The 21,466-nt window shown below is 46.5% G+C and overlaps 1 protein-coding gene across 1 annotated transcript in view; it reads right to left on the reverse strand.

The window, feature by feature from the left end:
* LOC124613516 overlaps positions 1 to 6,967 on the reverse strand; it is a 56,658-nt gene extending 49,691 nt beyond the window's left edge. Inside the window, exon 1 of the mRNA XM_047142226.1 lies at positions 6,943 to 6,967. Coding sequence (XP_046998182.1) covers positions 6,943 to 6,967 — 25 coding nt within the window. The remainder of the gene's footprint in view (positions 1 to 6,942) is intronic.
* Positions 6,968 to 21,466: the final 14,499 nt, after the last annotated feature.

Below are 21,466 nucleotides of genomic sequence, written 5' to 3' on the forward strand. Positions count from 1 at the left end.
GGTTCACAGGATGTTACATACGTAAAACTTAAGTTACAGCGAAAACAGCAAGAAAGATGTAATTTATGAACGCAGGCTACGCAGCTACAAGTCGTTCGTTTTGGTTATAGTTCTGTACTATGATCGGTTCTCTTTATTAGTAACAACCAAAGGAAAATGGCAGTCACATTGTGATTCTACCATGCTTACAGACAACGATATTGCAAAATATCTTCAAGTTGGGGGCATCTGCTTTAAACAGGGTGATACAGTGCTGTACAGAGCAAGCCAGTCAACGGATACTGTACAAGAATTGTTCACCTTCGTAGTGTCAGGACTCTCCCTGGTTCCCTAGGGACAAATTTACGTCGAGATGAGAACTGTGCAGTTGCTAGAAGACAGCTGATATGTCACAGTATTCTTCTTTCAGATGAAGAGACACGCCTATCGTCTTTAGTTTATGCCGCACAATTCCTTCTTGATGCAGCGACTTTTGTGTCCGTGTCTGTCATCTCAAGTAAAGTCACTTGTTAATTCATCATTTAATGTAGGAAAATTCATTAATTAATCCAGAAGTAACCACGCATTCCAGGAGAGGAGTAAATACCTAAGGAAAAACTTATGAGTAGCGCGGACGACATAGAGGTCAGCAAATAGTCCTCTCTGGAAATATTACACTGAGACGCCAGTACGTGACCATCGGTGTGAGTGAGGGAAGCGATACACGCTCTTTTTCACCGGGTCCACAACCTAATAAGATGATACACGGAGGTCAATCCATCATGTAGGAATGGGCGTTATTTTGATTGTAACCTGAGTCCTTCCGTTTGGTGTCTCTTTAATTGAAGAAGCTTCACCTCAACATGATAGACATCCATATTACGTAAGGGAGCTTTTCCGGCTCCTTTGTAAAGATATTGTAAGGTGGAGTAATAAAATATCTTGGTCTGCCGGAGATCCCTCGCCCACTCAGCACTATAACGCAGTAACGCTTTTCGGAGCAACGGTTTTGCACCCCTGACCACCATTCTGTGAGAGAGTGATAACGGCCTTGTGAAAGCAAGCTACAGGTCCAAACATTTCTAACGATAATATCAGGGAAGGGTCTTTTAAGACAGATGTATTCAACATCCACAGAAGGCGATAGAGTTTTGATGGTTGTGGCACATGATTTAAGGTTACGACTACAGCACAATGGTCAGTGAAACAAGTGGCTATATCGTTTATTGCTAACACTTTCCCACATCAAGAGTGAGATGGATAAAAACGATCGAGTCTGCTGCTGGAAGTAGGTGTAAAATGCGGATGTCTGACGAGAATGGGATAGTGACACATCCATGTATCGCGTATTTCCTAAGCCCGCACTAAATCATCCAATTCCGTACTAAAATTAAAATTGGATACCTTATTCACAGCACAAACTCAGCTAAAATCTCCGCCTAACGGAAGTTACTACCGAGCTTTACAAAATAAATTAACTATGTCCTCGTTGTAAAAAACGCTCGATCTTTGGATTGGCCAGATCCTGAAGGGGTGTGAAGAAACAGGTCAGACGTGCAATCTATCCCTCAGCCATTATCAAGAACTTGTAAATCAATCAGTGGTATTTAAGAGCTGTAAAATAACGCAGTACCAGTCCTGAGCTGTAAAATAACGCAGTATCAGTTTACAGTTAAATACACACAATAAGGGGCCGGCCGGGGGGGCCGAGCGGTTCTAGGCACTACAGTCTGGAACCGCGCGACCGCTGCGGTCGCAGGTTCGAATCCTGCCTAGGGCATGGATGTGTGTGATGTCCTTAGGTTAGTTAGGTTTACGTAGTTCTAAGTTCTAGGGGACTGATGACCTCATAAGTTAAGTCCCATAGTGCTCAGAGCCATTTGAAACAACACACAATAAAGAAAGTAGAAAATCATGGAATAGTAAAATGATCAAATAAAACTTCTTGCAAAAAATATTCTTGTACACTTGAACCGCAAATAAAGTGCCACAGCGCCGCCAGTGTAAGATCGGAACTAATTCTGTCCGTATTCAGGGTAAAAAGGGTATTGGCCTGCGTCTAGTTATTATTAAAAGTCTGCAGATGATTACTTGCAAGTGACCTTCAACACCGTAACTCAGAGTCAACGGATTAATCAGAATGTAAAGTACTGGATCCCTCTCTTCCACCCTCTTTATCTTTTGTCTTTTTTGGCGACCCACACGCTCAGGTCGTTTTTTGCGGTTTTTTGGGCAGGTGACTGCCGCATGGCAGTGGAAAACAACAGGAATAATTATGCAGCACGGCTTTATAGCTGAGGCCGTTAACTTGCGCCTGTACGCCTCTGTGATAGCCGGTTAGAATCTTGGTGGAGGAAGAAGTTTTATTGGCTCACAAGTGGAGGAGAGGTGTTGAGCGAAATTTTCCTATCAAGCGAATAGTTGCAATAGCGAATTCCTAAAGCATCAGACAAATTTGTTAGCATAGACAAAGCGTTCGGTATTGGTTGACATTATGTTCACAATCGAAATTACGACATTTGATCGCACAGTTATGTAAATGCCAACAAAGTATTTTAAGATTTGAGAATTCACGAATTTAAAGATCAACTTTTCTGTTCAGTTATCCTGATTACACTTGACGTATGGCTGTCATTTACTTGTTAACAATGACCACAAGAAAAAAACTCTCCCATCGAAATGTACAGAGCTTTTGCAAAATGATCAAATATTTGCATCATACCTAAAATAATACACTGGCGTACACACACACACACACACACACACACACACACACACACACACACACACACAAAATCGTTTCATAGGTTGGCAACATTCATGATGTGAACGAAAGCAAACTCGAGATCATTTGACATTTTCTACGAAACCAGCGTTCCAAAGTAACGAACTGCTGTTTACTCAAATTCAGATGGCTAAACTTAATTTGTAAATTACTGGTTTCCCACACAAATTTGTGTCGTGTTGGACATGTGCTAATAATAAATTGACTGAAGTTAAAGTATGTGTAAACATAACCAAACATACTGAAGCGAATTACGAAGTTTATGTATTGCTTCACCATTTTACAGCAACGTAGGTACACCTTCCACAATCCACTTACTGAGAAATTTTAGAGTTCTCTTCTAAGAAGAAAGAAACTGAGTGATATATCAGCGTGAAAGGCTATATCGCAGCATCGCTAAGTACTCCCATAGAAGCAAAGACTATGTATACAAGGTGTGGCAACTAAAAGTGGCCCGAACGAATGGATTCGATTGGACGTGATGGTATGCAGGTAACCACTTCCAACAGTATGGAGCAACGGCCATACAGCCGGCTGAACTTTGGAACACAGTTAAATAACCTTCACTCCTGACATAGTTGTTATCAGAGGTTAGTCTATTCGTTGTTCTAGCTGGTCACCCAGGTTATCTGATCTTTCATTGTTCGATTACTTCGAGTGGGGCGCCTTCAAGTTTAAGGTGTATCACAAGGTGTACCGCAGCAATCCACATAATCTTCAAGAACTGCAGCAGAACATTTCGGATGAGACTGCAGTACTTCCAGCAGCCCAGAAGGGCCCAAAAGTTCCAAGACATGAATTATGGTCACTTTCAACATCTGCTATAATCAGGTTAGTACTGTATTGTATTTCCTTCTACTTGATGTTTTACTTTGCACCCTGGAACTCTGTTCTCCGGGCCACTTTTATTTTTCCCGCACTGTATAAGTACATAACCTAGAAGTAGTAGTGTTTTGAAAAAGAAAATTTTTATGGAACTCAAGTACTGAAAAATTAGAGGAGCTAAAGAAAATAATCGTAAAAATAAGAGGGAAAATTTATTTCCTATCAAACACTACTCACTGGATATTGACAGACGCACAACTCTACTTAATAGGAAAAGCACTAAATATATTCAACATTCATTTTCCCGGCTGTGTGATACTTTCACCAAGTTTTGCGACTAGGGAACTGAGTGTGGCACGCTTGCGGCGTATACCTGTGGAAAATTTTGGGAAGTGAAGACCTCATTTCTTTTATTAGCTCTTCTGTGATGGGTGATGCTATTCGAAAGGAGTAAGAGATTTGTTATTTGTTTTGTTACTGAATGTTGCAGGTAAATAATTGGAGGTTATTTGACTGCTTTCACAACGCTGGACTGCAATAAGAATATTTTAGCTTGTGACCTTACGGCTGAGAATCTACTAATGCTGAATGCATAATTTATTTTCGAGTCCAACTCGCCGTCGGGAGATGCCGATTATAGGGCCCGTAATTTATAGCCGCGTGTGATCCGAGCCTCGTATATCATTCCCACACCTTTCCTGTCAACTCTCTTATACTCGAATTCCTGTCTGACAATGAGGTATCAAGAAATGATGTAATAATTTGCTGTCGCCTATAGTGATTTCTGCCACCAAAGGGCAACTCAGTTCCCTGTGATCAAATAATTGTATGGTTATTTAAGGATTTTGAACATCATTAGCCGTTCTTACGCTTACGTAGCTGTATGTAGCTCGTGTCACGTAAGCTGCCACTGAAGTACTGCCCAGATGTTTCTTGATCATTCGTTCAGCAAATGTACTATTTTCTAAGAAACTCTCATTAGTAACGATTATGCAGTTGGTATATAACAATCAATTGATTCATTAGTGAGACCAGTTATGGTTTAAATTGCAAACTAAGGAGAAATTAGAAAAAGAAATTTTAAAAATGTTGTCACAGGAATCAAACCAGACCAGTATGAGGTATTCCGTCTCTTAATAGGCAACGAACAAAAATTTGTGTCAGTGCTCCCAGAGGCAAATTTTAGCCAATATTAAGGCACGTTTTTGTATAGCAGGAGAAAATATAGGGGCTATCAACGTGAAGGTTTTTGGATACGGGGTGTGCGCATTATGTAATCAGACTAACGATAAATCGATTTAACCGTGTTTAATGGTAGGTTAGGGTGGGGTTTTCTGAACCATGGGGCTATGTGGACGGAAATAGGAAAACATTCTGCTGCTCAGCTCGTGTGCGCAGCTAGGACGTCATTATGTTACAGGATCGTTGCTTGACAAGTGCACAAGCGGCAAGGAACCAAAAATTATATAGTCAGGACAGCAGTCATCCAGCAGGATACGGAAGAGTTAAGACAGTGTTGCGTCAAAGAACCCGATAGGCAGTATTAAGTCTGTTCAAAAGAAGATATACTATTGAAATACACGAATGCTAGTTATAAATATTTCCGCTACTAGATGTGCAGTATCGACCAGTTCGGTCAAAAGAACAACTGGGAACATCTGTTATAAATTTGGGCCACTGCTTACATTTAAAGTATAATAAGGGAATGGGGCTGTGTGAATCAGTTTTCATGGGGTTTCCTGAACCGTAATGTAATAAGTATTACTTCTTCTTTATGAAAGTATTTATGTAGCCTTATTATACGCAGTAATCACTTAGCCCCCATAAAAAAATAGTTTTTGGTGAAAATGCAGACGCCCACTGGAGGATTTGAGCTAATGTAGAAAGTGCTGTGATGGGATTTGAATGCACGGGAATTTTCCCCCTCAAGCTCAAAAATACCATCACATCAGTTAGTTCCTTCTTCGACATTCCAGACTGTTGAGCCACATTTTGTTCCCGCAAACTCGGAAGTGAACCCAGGCCCTGCAACTCGTTATAATCCTCCAAGAATCTCGGAAAATCAGAGCTCAGCATCATCGTCGTCATCGTTTGCCAACCCTAACGAAAGCCACCTGTACTACACGTACGAGAAGAGAGAAATATTTATCTTGCCGTGTGACTTCACCAATTCATCTCAAATTTATAAGAAGGAAGAGAAAATTTCGTTTAGAAAATTCCCAAGAAAAGAAGGTCAAGCGTTGCAGAAATGCACTGGATGTTTAAGAGAAACCTTTAAATCCAGAAGATGACTCATCTTCATCGTCACCTGCATCGTCGGAGGAATAACCCATACACTGTGGTTTCTGATAAAACAAATATTACGACTCTAGATCTGTGAAGAAAGGAGAATGGATCAGGTGTAATAAGTGGATATGTCGTTTTACAAAATCTCTATCGGGGCTGCTAGTCGTAACTACTCTTAATTCCACTGTGAAAAATGCACATAACAACTAATGGCATAGTTAAAAAGTGTAATCTTTCGTATTGTGTACAACTGTATGACAGTTTACAATGATTACCCTATCCACATTTACGATTCAGATAACCCCACAAACTTATAATTTTTCTGTTGTTTCAAAATTTTAAATTTTGCTATTTACAATAAAGAAGAATAGATCTTGAGACAATTTACCATTAACAGACAAAACATGTAACTATGATCTGTTCATCATTACAGTTTAATATGCGCAATATGTAAAATACTTACTACCCCTTTGGGACCCACAATGTAGTAATGATTTGTTTAGTCCCACCTTTCCCAATCTTGAACTATTTCCTCAACATTACGTCACGCTAGACATTTGTCAACAGAAGCGAACTTGTGTTGCATAATCACAACAAGAGCTCCATGTTAATTTCTAATTTGAAATTTCTGCTTGAGGGAATCTGACCTGACTCAAGACACCCGTATCACAGACGTGGGAATTTCTGCTGCACACTTTAAAAATATCCTTATCTCATCACAGATGCCAGTCATGTGGGCAAATATCTAAAGAGACAATACTGCATCAGAGTCGAATCTACTAGCGTATACAATGTTTCCTGTAGGTAGAAATGTGACATATTTCAAACGCATCATTTCAAAATTAAAATTACATCTTGACCTTGGATAAGTTTTTCATTACGATTATTCTCTTCGTTTTTTAGAAGACTTATCATCAGTCCAATTCACCACTCGTAGGGACTGACACCTCCAAATACTGGGAATATTTTGCGGAACTTCCCATTTCGTTGCCATAAAACTGAAAATTGAAACCGATGATTTGACACTGACTTCTGTGACGGATACTAATTATTATCACTTGACTTACTCATTCTCTCCGGCAGAGTATCCATATCGTCAGTAAAACTACAAACACATTTATTACTGAATACGAGTAAAGTATGGTCAAATGGCTTTCGATTCCTTCTTTGAGTCTGTCAACACTTCACTACGATTTTCTCCAGGTAAGGTGGTGGTAGAGAGCTAACGACTTGTAGTTCATATATTTGGTATTCCATATAAGGGTAAGCAAGTCTTTTGCGATTTGTCGATTGTCTACGAAAATTACTGATAGCATTTGCGGCGGGGGGGGGGGGGGGGGGGAGCATTTTATTTTATTCTATTACTTTGGTGCATAAGTTCCTAGCGGTTTAGTTTTGCATGTTGGCATTCCTGTTGCTATGGATTTACTTATAGATTCTAATTTTTATTTGTATGTGACTGTTGCTATTTGAGTTTACATATTGGGATATTGTCATCTGAATATAGTGAGCGGAGCTGTGGACGCTAGAAAATTGAGTGCCAAGTGGTGAAATCGTAACGTGACCAACGTATTATTCAGCTTCCGTTTGGTAGATGAGTGACAGAAGCGGAGACTACCAGAAACATTTGCGCTGTGTACAGGAATAATGCCACTGACAGACCACGGCACGAAATCGGTTTTTTCACTTTATGAAGGATCGTTTTGATATTAGTGACTCCCCACATTATCGAGGCCCTCGGTGTTTGATGAACATCGTTTAAATGCATTAATGCACAATGATCCACGCCACTGTACTCGAGAACTGGCAAATGTGATGAATTGTGATCTTTCCACCTTTGTGCGACATTTTCCTGGAGCGGGGATGCTTCAAAAATCACAGGTATGGTTACCGCATGCTCTAAGCCAAAATCACAAAAATCTGCGGGGGCCTTATGTGCGCCTCTGCTTATTCGTCATCAACTATCTCGTGAACAGCAGCGACCATTTCTATCCTGTATCGTTTCGGGTGACGAGAAACAGTGTCTTTTCGCTGACATAAGGAAAAGAAAGGAATGGTTTAGCACAAACAAAGCAGCAACTTACTTTGGAAAGACCTGCGGGCCTCCACAAAAGATAATTTTAGGCATCTCATGGTACTGCGACGGTGTGGTGCAATACGAATTGCTTCGCGAGACGTAACCATAACTCTTGATATAAATTGTCAACTAATGAGACGTCTTGCAGACGCAGTCCAACAACGACCAGGGAGACTATGAATGGCTGGTACTCCATGAACGGCCGTCCGCATTCTGTTAGACTGACAAAAAATTCTATGCGGCTGTTGGGAAGTGAAGTCATTCCGCACCCACCTTATTCACCAGACCTTGCGCCCTCAAGTTTTTACTCTCTCCGCTCTCTATCGAAGGACTTTCAAGTAACTTCGCTTCCCGATGAAAATGCGCCAGGCTGGACGAGTTCTTCACCTCAAAACAACGTGGTTTTACAGTTTCGAATTCTAAAAGTTACCCCAGCATTAGCAGACTGTTGTAAATGGTGAAGGAGAATATATTACCGATGATTAAAGTCTGTTTGTATATCCGTTGTGTGTATTAAACTGATGAAAAGACGCTACGAACACATGCACCAGTCTAATAGTTCCACCCTTGCCAGACGATCTTCGACGTGGTATCACATCGTTAAGACTGAATAACAGTATCTGTTATCTTTCTGTGAAATCTCGTTTGAGCAATATGCTGATATGTAGGTTACTGTTGTATAAGCATGAATTTTGTCGTCTGTCGAATATGAGTCTCCTGATTTTCAGTTCCTGAATCCGTATTTCGTTGATGTTTCCCTGACAGTCACAATCTGAAGGCTGTCAGAAAAGTACACGCGTATTCGTGTCGATGTATCGCATGCCATTATTTGCCTCATATTGAGCACCGTTGTGGTGAGTTCATAAAGTTGCTTTGAAATTTGGAACGTAAGTTCTCACTTTAAAGCGGTTGAACTAATAATACCAGCCAGTGAAACTGTAATTCAAACGCTTCTTCATAACAATAACAAAGCTTGAACTATCTCGACAAGATATCTGAGCCAACTGCGATGCCACAAATCCGAGTCTCGTGGTCCCAACTGCTTGGTTTGGCTGCAGTCTGGAACCGCAAGACCGCTACTGTCGCAGGTTCGAATCCTGCCTCGGGCATGGACGTTTGTGATGTCCTTAGGTTAGTTAGGCTTAACTCGAACTCGGGACCTTTGCCTTTCGCGGGCAAGTGCTCTACCAACTGAGCTACCGAAGCACGACTCACGCCCGGTACTCACAGCTTTACTTCTGCCAGTACCTCGTCTCCTACCTTCCAAACTTTACAGAAGCTCTCCTGCGAACCATGCAGAACTAGCACTCCTGAAAGAAAGGATATTGCGGAGAGATGGCTTAGCCACAGCCTGGAGGATGTTTCCAGAATGAGATTTTCACTCTGCAGCGGAGTGTGCGGTGATATGAAACTTCCTGGCAGATTAAAACTGTGTGCCCGACCGAGACTCGAACTCGGGACCTTTGCCTTTCGCGGGCTAGTGCTCTACCAACTGAGCTACCGAAGCACGACTCACGCCCGGTACTCACAGCTTTACTTCTGCCAGTACCTCGTCTCCTACCTTCCAGGAGAGCTTCTGTAAAGTTTGGAAGGTAGGAGACGAGGTACTGGCAGAAGTAAAGCTGTGAGTACCGGGCGTGAGTCGTGCTTCGGAAGCTCAGTTGGTAGAGCACAGTCGGCTTTCAGCCGTGTTACCGTGCGGACGGGCTCGGCGCGCCGGGCAGTGCTCCGCAGGTGTTGTTGTTTACCCGCTAGCGCGCGGTCGCGTCGTTGTCTTGCCGTATAGTACCTGTACCGACCCGACATGGCGTTCTCATATCGAAAAGCTACAATCAAACTAACGTTCAACGCATCGTACACGAGACCGAAGGCCCATGAAACTGAACGGTTTCTACGAGACATCATGCACATCGAACCACAAGAACTGATAGGAATTCATCTGTCTATTGTAACCAGCACAGTGTACCTCAAACTGATTGACGAAGCGGCCTGCGACAGATTACTCCAACGATCTGCAAACGGCTTCCGCTTCTGTCACGCAGACGGTAACGTGAGCGTGGTAGGAGTTGACCATGCTGGTCTGGGGGTGCGTACCGTGCGCATCTTTGAACTACCGTTCGAAGTCCCTGCCAACCTAGTCGTTGATGCGCTGCGGCCATACGGCAAAGTTCTGAGCCACACAGAGGAGAAATGGAACACATTCGAAACGTACCCTGTCCTTAACGGGGTACGACAAGTGCGCATAGAACTTAAAAAGCACGTTCCATCGTATGTTTTCGTTGGTGGCTGCCGCGCAATTGTTATATATGATGGACAACCGAGGACCCGCTCGGGCTGCGGCCAGGAGGGCCATGTTAGAACTGAGTGTCTGCAGCGCCGCCTCGTTCAGGTGCCCCGCAATGAACTTCCCCAACGATCCACTATGACCTCTCTCCCGCTGACATATGTGGAGGCGGCACGACATGATGTGATGGATGATCAAAACCTGCTACCTCCTCAAGCTGCTGCCAGCTCCGTTGGAGAGTCAGCGCCTTCGGCGACGACGCAGCCCAACGGTGCAGAGGTTCCTACAGCCTCCGCCCACCGCAGCGTCGTGGGCACCCAGCCACCGTCACTGTCGGGATCAGACACAGGGGTTCCTAGCGACCGAGACTGTGTCGAGCCCCGCCCTCCAGTGGATGTCGAATCTCGGACCCGAAAGCAAAAATCACCCAAACGACACAAGAAGAGGCGATTGTCAGCTGACGAACAGGACAGGAATGTGAAGCCGGCGGAAGACATCGACTTCGTCGACTCGCCCACAATTGCAACGGACTCCAGTGGCATCATTCACCAGAAGGTGCCTGAAGACAAGGAACACTCTCCTACATCTGGTGGCCCAGAAAACGAGGCGCACTGCGTCGACTCCTAAAATGTGGGCTCCTGTGAAAGCGTCCAGCCCCCAATGACATCACAATCGTCTCTTGGTGATTGGGCAGACGATATGGAGGCAGATGATGCACAGCAAACATCGATATCTCCACCAGAGCCCATGGCTGACAATGAGCCCGGAGGGCTCTGCCAGTCAGGGACTCCTACGGCACAGTAATGCACAGCATGCAGGTGGATGGCTGTGTGGTGTGTGGTGTGTGAAATCACTGTGGGATTGCACCGGCACACTGCCTCCGCCACTTGATATGTCTCAGTCATACCGTGTGGGAACAGTCAACGTAAATGGTGTCCACTCCACTGTCAAGACCCGCATGTTACACGACATGATCAGAGCGGCAGACTTGGACATTGCCCTTCTCCAGGAGGTCCGTCCCGAGCTGTGTTTAGACCTATATGGCTACACCACGTACAGCCTACCCGTAGGTGATGGCGCAGGAGGAACGGCCATCTTTCTCCGAGATGGCATAGACGCGACGGACGCGACGTACTTGCCGAACGGGCGAGGCATCGCACTCACACTTGGCGCAGTGCGCCTCATTAACGTCTACGCTCCCTCCGGTAATTCGCACCGCGGTGACAGGCATGTCTTCTATTCGGAGGAGTTGGCCCCACTTTTGCAAGGAAGTATGGACTATTACATAGTGGGCGGCGATTTTAACAGTGTTCTGCGGCCCGAGGACCAGATACCGCATTACGTCCCATGCCCCGCTCTACAAGCATTGATACGTGACCTCGCGCTCCACGACACATGGCTCTTGCATCATGGGACCCAGAGTGGATATACGCACTTTACCAGCCATTCTGCCAGTCGTCTGGACCGGATATACGTCTCGCGTGCCCTCCGCACAGCAACCCGTGATGCAGAACTCTGGCCAACGGCCTTCACGGACCATCTCGCGTACATCTGCACTGTCACCTTGCCCCGACAACTCACAAGACGCAGCAGGGGCCCGTGGACGCTGAACGTCTCCCTCCTTCGCGAGGAAGCGTGTCGGCGAGCAGTCACTGACACGTGGCGTCGATGTATCAGGCGCCTGCCCATGTATGCTTCCACGTTGCTGTGGTGGCTGGGATGTGTCAAACCTGCCCTCCGAAAGACCTTGATGGCCTACGGGCGTGACAGATCGAACTGGCAAAGGGCAACATCGGAATTTTACTATACAGCGTTACGTGAGCTGGCGACGCAACCGCCGTCTCCCGAACGTCAGATGTCCGTACAACGCATCAAAGCTCGTCTACTTCGCATCAGGACAGAGCAGCTAGACGGTGTCCGCATCCGTGCGCGAGTGCAAGACTGTATCCCCAACGAAACAGCGTCAGTGTATCACATTGTGCGCGAGAGGCGCCACCGCAAACGTCAGCTCATTACGGCGGTAAACACGGAGGACGGCGGGCGCTCAGTGACACAAACGGACATCGCGCACACGTTCGCCAGACACTATGGGACCTTGTACATGGAAGATCCGCGAAATGTACGTGATTATGACGGGCTGTTGCACTATTTTCCCGCCCTTCGGGACGTGGCACCCGGTGATAGTCTGCTGTTGCCCATTACACCCGACGAGCTGACATCGGCCTTGGCACGTGGAGCACCGAACAAGTCGCCTGGACCGGACGGTTTACCCCTGGAATTCTACCGCACTTTTTACCACCTTATGGGTGACAAGTGGCTCCAAATGTTTCAAGACCTGATCCGCCCTGATGTCACTGTCCCCACAGAATTCACAGAAGGCATCTTGATCCCAGTTCCGAAACCGAATGGTGGTTGTAGGTGGCAGGATTTTCGCCCACTCACACTCCTCAACAACGACTACAAGATCTTCGCCCGTATCCTCCGCGCGCGTCTCCACACCGCTATCGGGAAAGCCATCCACACCGATCAGACATGTTTAGGTGGTGTCAGCAACATTCATACGGCGTTAGGAGCATACCGCGACGTAATTGCTTTGACGGCGGCCTGCAAAATACGAGGCGCCCTTGTCGCCGTAGATTTTGACCACGCATTCGACCGCGTCGATCACGGCTTCTTACGCGCAGTTTTGCATCGCATGGGCCTCTCTCCGGAGTCTGCACAGGTGGTCCTTCGACTGGTCCACGGAGCGCGCTCCCGCATGATGGTCAACGGTTATCAGCCTGGTCACATTGTTGTTGGACGGTCAGTGCGACAAGGGTGCCCCCTGTCGGGCATATTATTTGCTGCAGCACTTGAACTAGCTTTACATGGTCTACGGCAGCGATTAACTGGTATCTCCTTGCGGGACGTGACCTTTTGTTGTGGTGCATTCGCCGATGACGTGGTGTTCCTGGCCAGATCAGAGGATGAAATGCATATGGCGCTACAGTGGCTACGCCAGTACGGGGCGGTCGCTGGGAGCGTCATCAACGTGAAGAAGACAAAATACATGGATGTCGGAGGGGGGATTTCCCACACAACGGCGGTGCCCTTTGACAAGGTGCCCGTACTCAAGTGTTTAGGAGTGCAATTCTATAGCAATGTCCGCCGCACGTCGGCGGCTACGTACCGCCGGCTCCTACACCAGACACGTGCTCTGCTGCAGGACAACAAACTGCGTCGCTTGGATATGCTCCTCAGAACACGTTATGTCAACACCTATCTTGTCTCAAAACTGAACTATTTTGCGCATATCCTTCCCTTGACAGCTACGATGGCCGACAGATTTCAAGCAGCATATGGACATTTCGTAAGCACCGGTCTGGTTTTTAAAGTCCGATACGCCACCCTGACACCTCCGCAGCGGGCGGGCGGTATCGGTTTAATTCACGTATATAACCGTGCGCGATCGCTTTATCTCAACACTATGCGTCGCACGTGGACCTCTGCCCACGCCACTCTGACGGGCACCCTGATAGCGGAAGTGGCACCACACTCTCTGCATCCCCCGGTTTTTGTAGGACACATTTCACCGGCACTCACCCACATCAGAGACTTCTTTATTTACTTCAGCTACTTACGTTCAGAACTTCCGACGACACGGAAGCCCAGCACAAAAGACTACTATCGCCTCTATCAGCAGCGGCAACCTGAAAATACGGTCACCCACAGACACCCTGAGGTTGCCTGGAACACGGTGTGGCGAGCGGTACACACGCCTTTTCTACCTACGACGGTGCGTTCATTGTGGTACGTAGTTGTGAATGGGAAGTTCGCTACTCGTAAGAGGTTACATTCAATACATCTGACGGACGACCCCTTGTGTCCGACATGCTCAGTCGCTGACTCGGATGCACACCGTCTGACGTGTGCCGCGACCAGCGAGTGCTGGCTACTGACGCAGCGCATGCTGGCATTACTCTTGCGGCGATTGCCGGAGTCTATCTCCCCTAATGACGTATTGCGCCCCGACGTCGTATACTTTCCATCAACCAGAACGAACGCCGTTAACTGGCTAAAAGGCATGGCCGTTTACTACATATTTTGCGATGCTCCCAAAGGCACACTCGACTTTTGGTCCCTATTGATGACGACACATGCAGCTTTCAGCCGCCATCCGAAGTACAGAACTCGTTTCGCAAATTATTTAGGTTCATTATTTGCGGATCTTCCTGCTCACTGGGGCGTTCCGGGTATGAGACGCTGAAAATGAAGAAGAATCCTGGAGCATATTGATCCTCTACGGACGGAATAGGGGGGAACCCCTCCCAACAGACGAGAAGACGACTCGGACGCTCGGCTACGGCAGTTGTAGGATCTTTCTTTGTAATGAAACAAAAATAAATCTATAATACAAAAAAAATGTTATAAAAATTAAAGAAATAAATAAATAAATAAATAAAAAGAACAACATCGACAAACCCACTCCATCCTCTTCCTGATCCTTCGATCCTCGAACTCGAACACGTTGCTTGGGCGTGGCGGCGGGATGGCCAGGCTTCGGGTGTCGACCCCTGCCCTACCCGTCGACCTGCTCCTGCAGCGGTTCATTAGGGGAAAAAAAAAAAAAAAAAAAAGTTGGTAGAGCACTTGCCCGCGAAAGGCAAAGGTCCCGAGTTCGAGTCTCGGTCGGGCACACAGTTTTAATCTGCCAGGAAGTTTTATATATGTGTTGCTTACATTTCGGATTAGAAATACTGAAATTACTGGGGTAAAATAAAAAACAGTTCAAGAGATTTTCTTCGATCCACGTGTTGTCATGGAACAAAAGTTTCACGTCCGGAGTATAAAAGGTCTCCCTAGGAATTTACCAGAACGACATTACAACTTGAAGACAAGACTCAACTGAATTACGGAGAGTCTGAGGAAAAGCAGCACATAATGTAGAAACACTAACACATATCTACGGCCGGCCGATGTGACCGAGCGGTTCTAGGCGATTCCGTCTGGAACCGCACTGCTGCTGCGGTCGCAGGTTCGAATCCTGCCTCGGGCATGGATGTGTGTGATGTCCTTAGGTTGGTTAGGTTTAAGTAGTTGTAAGTCAAGGGGACTGATGACCTCAGATGTTAAGTCCCATAGTGGTTGGAGCCATTTCAACCATTTTGAACAGATCTAGCTGTTTCTACATAATATGTTCCTTTTTATTTTCTATCAAATCTTGGATGCTTCGTGATTAAGTTGACTCTTGTCTTCTCGTTGTAATGTTGTTTTGATAAATTCCCCGGTCCCACCTTTTATATTTCAGACACGGAAATTTTCTTCCGTGACAACAGTGGGTTTTCTACGGCGTCTACCTCGCAACTGGGGCGGGCGAGGACGACAGGAATACTCATTGATTACGCCGGACGTTCGATATCCACTGTCGCACAGATTGTAAGAGGTTCTGTAAGTGAAATATCTTGACCTGTATGTAGGAGACAGTAACAGTGGCATCAGATTAACTTAGCCGCAGCCGCTCTTTGTCTAACACAAGAATGTACGAACCTATTATTAAAAGAAGTAAGTAGTAATATAATTTCGCGTGGCTCGAAGTTCGGGTGTAGGCCTTTCTCTTGGAAAACTCTGCGGCAATTTGCATATCTAATCTACCGGGGCAAGGTCACCTACATTTTAATGTAGAATTCGAACCATGTGCCGTTCCAGGCGTCTACTCACATCGTTGAGAGTTGAAGGCTAGACTAATGGCAGACTGCAAATTTCCATGGACCGGCCGGGATTCGATACTACGACCTCTCGATTTCCAGACACGTGCATTACGACAAGACCACCATGCCCAATATTAGGAAAACAAAATACGGATTTTAAATACGTATTTTTTCCATCCGTATATCTAAATTCGAATGAAGACGAATTTTGCCGTGTTACTCACTTCATTTAGCGTCTACGAAATTTTTTGTGAAAACGGTTAAAACGTTTTATATAAAACAAACAATATTAATTTTCTACATCTTTATTCTTTTGTTTCTCGATGTAGTCAGCCTGATGACGAACACATTTCTCTCATCAAGAGCCCATTCTGTTGATACCGTCAGTGTAGAACTTTTGACTTTGTCGACGGAGCCATAACCTCATCTCTGGTTGTACGGCTTCATCACTATCAAACTGAAGTTCTCAAAGGTTTTTGTAAGGTTTGGAAACAGATGAAACTCGGCCAGTTCGCGACTGTGTGGAGATGACCGATGACAGTGAACGGTCTGTCTTTCTCTAGATACTTGACTCTCTAAAGATCCCGCCAGTGACATGGCAGTTATTCCTTGATGTTTTAACACTTGTCCTATAATTGTCTCCCTTTTCCTTGATGTGTTTTTCTTCTTTCACCGATTCGCGGAGAAACTCCTTATTCATAGTCTCATCAGTCCAAATTATTTGCAAAATTCTTCTGTAGCACCACATCCCAAACGCTTCGATTTTTCTCCTTTCCGGTGTTCCCACGGTCCGTGTTCCACTACCATACATTTCTGTGCTCCAGACGAACATTCTCAGAAATGTATTCCTCAAGTTAAGGCCAATAATGTCGTCTTTTCCTGCGCTAGTTTGCATTTGATGTCCTCCTTTCTTCGTCCGTCATGGATAATTTTGCTTCCAAGGTAACGAATTTCCTTAACTTCGTCTACTTCGTGATCACCAAGTTTATGGCTACTCTAATTTCTGCTGCTTCTTGTTTCTTCTATAGTTTTTCGGTTTTATCTCAACCCATTGTCTTCATGAGATTGTTCATTCCATTCGACGGGTCCTGTAATTCTTCTTCACTTCCACTAGGGATACCAATGTCATGTGTGAATCTTATCACTGATGTCTTTTCACCTTGAATTTTATTCCAGTCTGAATATTTTTTATTTCCGTCACTGCTTTTTCGATGTGTAGATTGGACAGTAAGGGCAGAAGACTGCATGCCTGTCTTGCACCTTTTTTAAGCAAATTCTTCCTCCTTAGTGTTCCCTCATGATTCTTGCATATTCCGTACATTACCCGATCTGCCAAAGCTCGTGACACCCCTGATGAGGCAGATTGTTTAATAGAGAGAGGCAAGAAGGAGTCAGTTACGGAGCTGTGACCGAGAAGTTATGGTAGTTTGTGCCCTAGCGTTGGAAGTGCAGTTCGCAGGTGGTCGGATTGTTGATACTGGAGCTGTGTGTACGTCGTTCAAAAAATGTGTGTGAAATCTTATGGGACTTAATTGCTGAGGTCATCAGTCCCTAAGCTTACACACAACTTAACCTTAATTATCCTAAGGACAAACACACACACCCATGCCAGAGGGAGGACTCGAACCTCCATAGGGATCAGCGGCACAATCAATGACTGCAGCGCCTTAGACCGCTCGGCTAACCAGCAGATTATACACTCCTGGAAATTGAAATAAGAACACCGTGAATTCATTGTCCCAGGAAGGGGAAACTTTATTGACACATTCCTGGGGTCAGATACATCACATTATCACACTGACAGAACCACAGGCACATAGACACAGGCAACAGAGCATGCACAATGTCGGCACTAGTACAGTGTATATCCACCTTTCGCAGCAATGCAGGCTGCTATTCTCCCGTGGAGACGATCGTAGAGATGCTGGATGTAGTCCTGTGGAACGGCTTGCCATGCCATTTCCACCTGGCGCCTCAGTTGGACCAGCGTTCGTGCTGGACGTGCAGACCGCGTGAGACGACGCTTCATCCAGTCCCAAACATGCTCAATGGGGGACAGATCCGGAGATCTTGCTGGCCAGGGTAGTTGACTTACACCTTCTAGAGCACGTTGGGTGGCACGGGATACATGCGGACGTGCATTGTCCTGTTGGAACAGCAAGTTCCCTTGCCGGTCTAGGAATGGTAGAACGATGGGTTCGATGACGGTTTGGATGTACCGTGCACTATTCAGTGTCCCCTCGACGATCACCAGTGGTGTACGGCTCCCCACACCATGATGCCGGGTGTTGGCCCTGTGTGCCTCGGTCGTATGCAGTCCTGATTGTGGCGCTCACCTGCACGGCGCCAAACACGCATACGACCGTCATTGGCACCAAGGCAGAAGCGACTCTCATCGCTGAAGACGACACGTCTCCATTCGTCCCTCCATTCACGCCTGTCACGACACCACTGGAGGCGGGCTGCACGATGTTGGGGCGTGAGCGGAAGACGGCCTAACGGTGTGCGGGACCGTAGCCCAGCTTCATGGAGACGGTTGCGAATGGTCCTCGCCGATACCCCAGGAGCAACAGTGTCCCTAATTTGCTGGGAAGTGGCGGTGCGGTCCCCTACGGCACTGCGTAGGATCCTACGGTCTTGGCGTGCATCCGTGCGTCGCTGCGGTCCGGTCCCAGGTCGACGGACACGTGCACCTTCCGCCGACCACTGGCGACAACATCGATGTACTGTGGAGACCTCACGCCCCACGTGTTGAGCAATTCGGCGGTACGTCCACCCGGCCTCCCGCATGCCCACTATACGCCCTCGCTCAAAGTCCGTCAACTGCACATACGGTTCACGTCCACGCTGTCGCGGCATGCTACCAGTGTTAAAGACTGCGATGGAGCTCCGTATGCCACGGCAAACTGGCTGACACTGACGGCGGCGGTGCACAAATGCTGCGCAGCTAGCTCCATTCGACGGCCAACACCGCGGTTCCTGGTGTGTCCGCTGTGCCGTGCGTGTGATCATTGCTTGTACAGCCCTCTCGCTGTGTCCGGAGCAAGTATGGTGGGTCTGACACACCGGTGTCAACGTGTTCTTTTTTCCATTTCCAGGAGTGTAGTAGGGAAGCGCGTGGATGTATTTTCTTTTCGGTGTATTGGCTTTCGGGTCACGCCCATTCAGCCATCTCAGTAGTAATGCCGTAATAAGTAGGAAATCGTAGAGAAATGTGGTTGTCACTGGTGGCGTAGTCCGATATCAAGTCTGTCAAACTGTTTCCGTAGAGTATTACTGGTTAATACATCTGCCTCAAATATTTTATTTGAGCACATTTATTTATTTCTGAGTTAGCCAGACGCTCTTGCACAATAATGATTTACTGTACATATTTTTAAATAAGTTAAATTTGTTTCCTATTAATGTAAATCAGAGGTAAACATTTCTTTTAACCTGAAAGTCAATCTCTCCTTAGCGGGACTGAATCAATGAAAGTGATTGTGATACATAAATCTATGTGAATGTTAAAAAAGCGAATTATTGTAATAAATGCTCTATTGAAGGTGTGCCGGCCGGAGTGGCTGAGAGGTTCTAGGTGCTTCAGTCTGGATGTGTGTGATGTCCTTAGGTTAGTTAGGTTTAAGTAGTTCTAAGTTCTAGGGGACTGATGACCTCAGCTGTTAAGTCACAGTGCTCAGAGCCATTTGAACCATTTTTTGTTGTTGAAGGTGTAGCCCCAAGCTCAATCAGTCACTCCGCCCATTATCTTTCAGATCCAGTTATATCGCTACACCGACTATCCCTACAGATTACTCCCATTTTTCTTGCACCATTTTACTTTGTCGAAAGCTTTTTCTAGGTCGACAAAGCCTTTGTGAATGTCTGGAATTTTCTTCAGTCTTGCTTCCATTACCAAGCACTGGTAGTATTGCATTAAGAAATTGCAGAGGCGAACTAAAATGTGTACGTGGCACTGCAATTTCCAATCGTTGTGATAACAGAAGGTGTAATTCTTACTACTTTACAGCCTGATATTTCGAGTTGTTCTGGTCGGAAAGACATACAGCAGTAACAAGCTTCGCTACTTGCGCTTTTAGCGTTTTCCATCCGTATTAGATGGAAGTAAAGGCTAGTGTGGTATCGGCAGTTCATCTGAAAGCATTAATTCTGGAGTTTCCCTGACAGGTTGAGTTGCTTTTCATGTCTTATAAATGAGCGCCAGTTAAATACGTCGTTTCGAGTCTTGAGAAACATTAATTACATTTAATTTTTCACGTACTATAGGTCGCAAAAGAGATAGTGGTGGAAGACGGAATTAATCGCTGGTTACGTCAGCTGTTAGGTATCCATTGTTCCGCAGGCAGTGCTAGGACCTGTGAATGGAACATCTTCACCGGTTTGCATAGGGTAGGCGCTAACAATGGCACATCGTTCACTTAGCCGCAGACGCTCCGCGTATAAACGGCCGGATCAGCACGGGGCCGGCCACGGGCAGCCGTGCAGCGCACGTGTTGCGCGCCCGTCCAGTTCTCCCACGGATCCCCCCACAGCTCCATTGTCCACCTAATGGGTTCCCTCCCCACAGGTGTCCATCGGCCATTAAAGAGGCCTCTAACAGCACTCAGTATGTAAATTACACGTCTCTGGGTGCGTGACCGTGTGACTAGAGCTACACAGCGGGAGAAGCAGCCACTTACAACTGACCGGGCAATTGACAGCTGGATGGGAGACGGGCGGGAGGACGGCGCCTGCGGGAATACCAAATGGTAGGCAGGCAGCCCGTGCCGGAGGGCCACGCGTGGCGGCCGGGCGCCGTGGCGTGACATCGTTAACGATAGCTCGCCTCGCACTTTTCAATAATTCCTCTCCCTAATTCCGACAAGGTGCGCCGGGGAGCAGCCCTTTGAAGAGCCGCCTATCTACGCCGCCGTCAGGCCGCCGCGTCTCGTTGTGGCGTGTTTAACACACCTCCTCCCGCCGCCGGCCGGCCCCGAGGGACCTGTGTACAGGCATCCGTTAAGAATGCGGGCCCTCGTGCCACCTGCAGGCGCCCAGACGTCGCTCTCCACCAAATTAAAGAGACCGGAACGGTGCTCGAGTGCCCTTAAACAGCCTTAATGCTCCCTCAATATGCCTCCGATCGCTCAGACTTCTATTTCGGTTAACGATACTTGAGTTACGGCACACGTGCTACTTTCATCGGGTTAAGCATCCAGCTCAATGGTTCCTGACTAATCAGAACAGCTAAGGCGTCTACCGTGGTGGTTGCCTAAGGCGTGCACCTCACAGGCACGGATCCAGCGTTCTATTCTGGGTGGAGTCCCAGTTTTTTGCTGTCTGCAACACCACTACCTCCACCAATATAACTTGCCACCACTCTCATTGGGTTTGGAACACTAGTGCGAAGTGGAACTCCTGCGGATGGACATTTCCGCAGAGCCTGCAGCTCTTGCTAGGATGAGTGGGGTTTAGAAAATGGTTCAAATGGCTCTGAGCACTATGGGACTTAACATCTGAGGCCATCAGTCCCTTAGAACTTAGAACTACTTAAACTTAACTAA

The sequence above is a fragment of the Schistocerca americana genome, chromosome 4 (genome assembly GCF_021461395.2).
Source record: "Schistocerca americana isolate TAMUIC-IGC-003095 chromosome 4, iqSchAmer2.1, whole genome shotgun sequence".
Taxonomy (NCBI): domain Eukaryota; kingdom Metazoa; phylum Arthropoda; class Insecta; order Orthoptera; family Acrididae; genus Schistocerca; species Schistocerca americana.